This window comes from Octopus bimaculoides, chromosome 20 (assembly GCF_001194135.2).
Source record: "Octopus bimaculoides isolate UCB-OBI-ISO-001 chromosome 20, ASM119413v2, whole genome shotgun sequence".
In the NCBI taxonomy this organism is placed as follows: domain Eukaryota; kingdom Metazoa; phylum Mollusca; class Cephalopoda; order Octopoda; family Octopodidae; genus Octopus; species Octopus bimaculoides.
Window position 1 is genome coordinate 37,236,566 of NC_069000.1, and position 1,872 is coordinate 37,238,437.

General features: G+C 35.5%; 1 protein-coding gene across 1 annotated transcript in view; it reads right to left on the reverse strand.

Annotated features, from left to right (window-relative positions):
• Positions 1–422: 422 nt before the first annotated feature.
• The window catches only part of LOC128250248 (cadherin EGF LAG seven-pass G-type receptor 1-like), a 41,813-nt gene continuing 40,363 nt past the window's right edge, over positions 423–1,872 (reverse strand). Inside the window, exon 12 of the mRNA XM_052974969.1 lies at positions 423–553. Within this exon, the coding sequence (XP_052830929.1) occupies positions 423–553 (131 nt within the window). The remainder of the gene's footprint in view (positions 554–1,872) is intronic.

Sequence of the window (1,872 nt, forward strand, 5' to 3'; positions counted from 1 at the left end):
GTATGTTTGTGTGTCTGTGTTTGTCCCTCCAGCATCGCTTGACAACCGATGCTGGTGTGTTTACGTCCCCGTAACTTAGCGGTTCGGCAAAAGAAAACCGATAGAATAAGTACTAGGCTTGCAAAGAATAAGTCCTGGGGTCGATTTGCTCGACTAAAGGCGGTGCTCCAGCATGGCCACAGTCAAATGACTGAAACAAGTAAAAGAGTAAAGAGTAAATTGATTTTACTTCTCAATACACAGAACACTTTAACAATTTTTAAATACAATTCCTAACAATATTTAACTATAAAAGTATCATAGAATTTTTTAAACATCGAATGACTGTGAGGATCCATCCGAGTAAAACAGGAATCAAAGGGGTCCATAGGTAAATAAATAAATGCCTGAGAAATACTGTACAAGATGATATTAATAAACCCTTACGTTACCTTCAGACCTCCTCCATCTGTAACAACCACCTTCAGCTGATACGATGTTTGAACTTCATAGTCCAGATAACTGAGAAGTCGTATTTCTCCAGACGATCTGTCTATTCCGAACTTGTTGGATGCTTCATTCACCATTAAATATAATAGAAAAGGTTACCTCAGTTTAAAGTTAGATTCAATAAAGTAGTTATTTAAGCACTGATAATTTTCATTTCGAAAGAATGGTTAACTTAGTTCTTAAAGTGCGCACAAAAAACATCTGAGATATAAACTGAATAAATTACTGTAATGAAGACTCAAGCTTGTTATAAGTCATAGGTTTCATATGGTCTTGGTTTAATAGTTTTTCTATGGCGTACGAGTGGCTGATTACAATACTATCACCACTCGAAGGCGACATCGGTTCGTTGCGGATCTGTGATGAAACAATACATGTTCATAGAAACCCTGAAGAAGTTCCAACCCATATAGTTAGAATATGACATTTTTCTCAGCATTTAACCAAATACTTAGAATTTCTAATTAACTAGGGGATAGCACAGAAACATGTAGGTTTTTAAAATTCTTTTTGAGCTTTACAACTTATAATCAATTTATTTGTATTGTAATGTTTTTAACAGAAATTTTTCAACATTTTTTAACATTCAAATAAATTTTTCATACATCCAATTCTCTTCCTTTTCTTTCCTTCAATATTAATAATATATATAATTACAATAATACCGAACAGATACAAATGACTTTAGCATTATATGATAGAGATTAACCAGTGGAATTTCTTGGCTTACATAATCCCTAATGAGGTTATAACTCCCTCGAATTGACTATATATATATAATTCTGTTGACGAATTAAAATGTAATTTAGATCCAGATGAATTAGGTACTTAAACTGAGGTATCTTGTTAAGACGAACTTATTTACACACTCAAACAATATAAGGTGAGTATCAAACTCTGCATAGAATTTCAAGAACAATAGCAATTTATTGGCATTGAATGTCACAATGCAACGTTTATATAATTAAAGTATCCTCGGTCTGATGAGAAGTTAGCTGAGTACCTATCGTTGAGTAATTATTACATCAGAGGATCAGTTAGGAAGCACATGTAGCCTCGATTTTACCTCTTCCGCTTTATCTATCTATCTATCTATCTATCTATCTATCTATCTATCTATCTATCTATCTATCTATCTATCTATCCATATCTATCTATCTATCTATCTATCTATCTATCTATCTATCTATCTATCTGTCTCGGCACCTGGAGAAGCAACCCCATGCCGTCAAGTAGCGCCTCCGTCGTGGGACGTTGGACTGACGGTCCGGTTGAGATGCTCGGGGTCTGGTTTGGTCCAGACCTCCAAACGGAGAAGAACTGGGACGAGATAACGAGAAGAGTGGCCACTCTAGCCCGGCAATGGGCCGAGAGGAAGCTTTC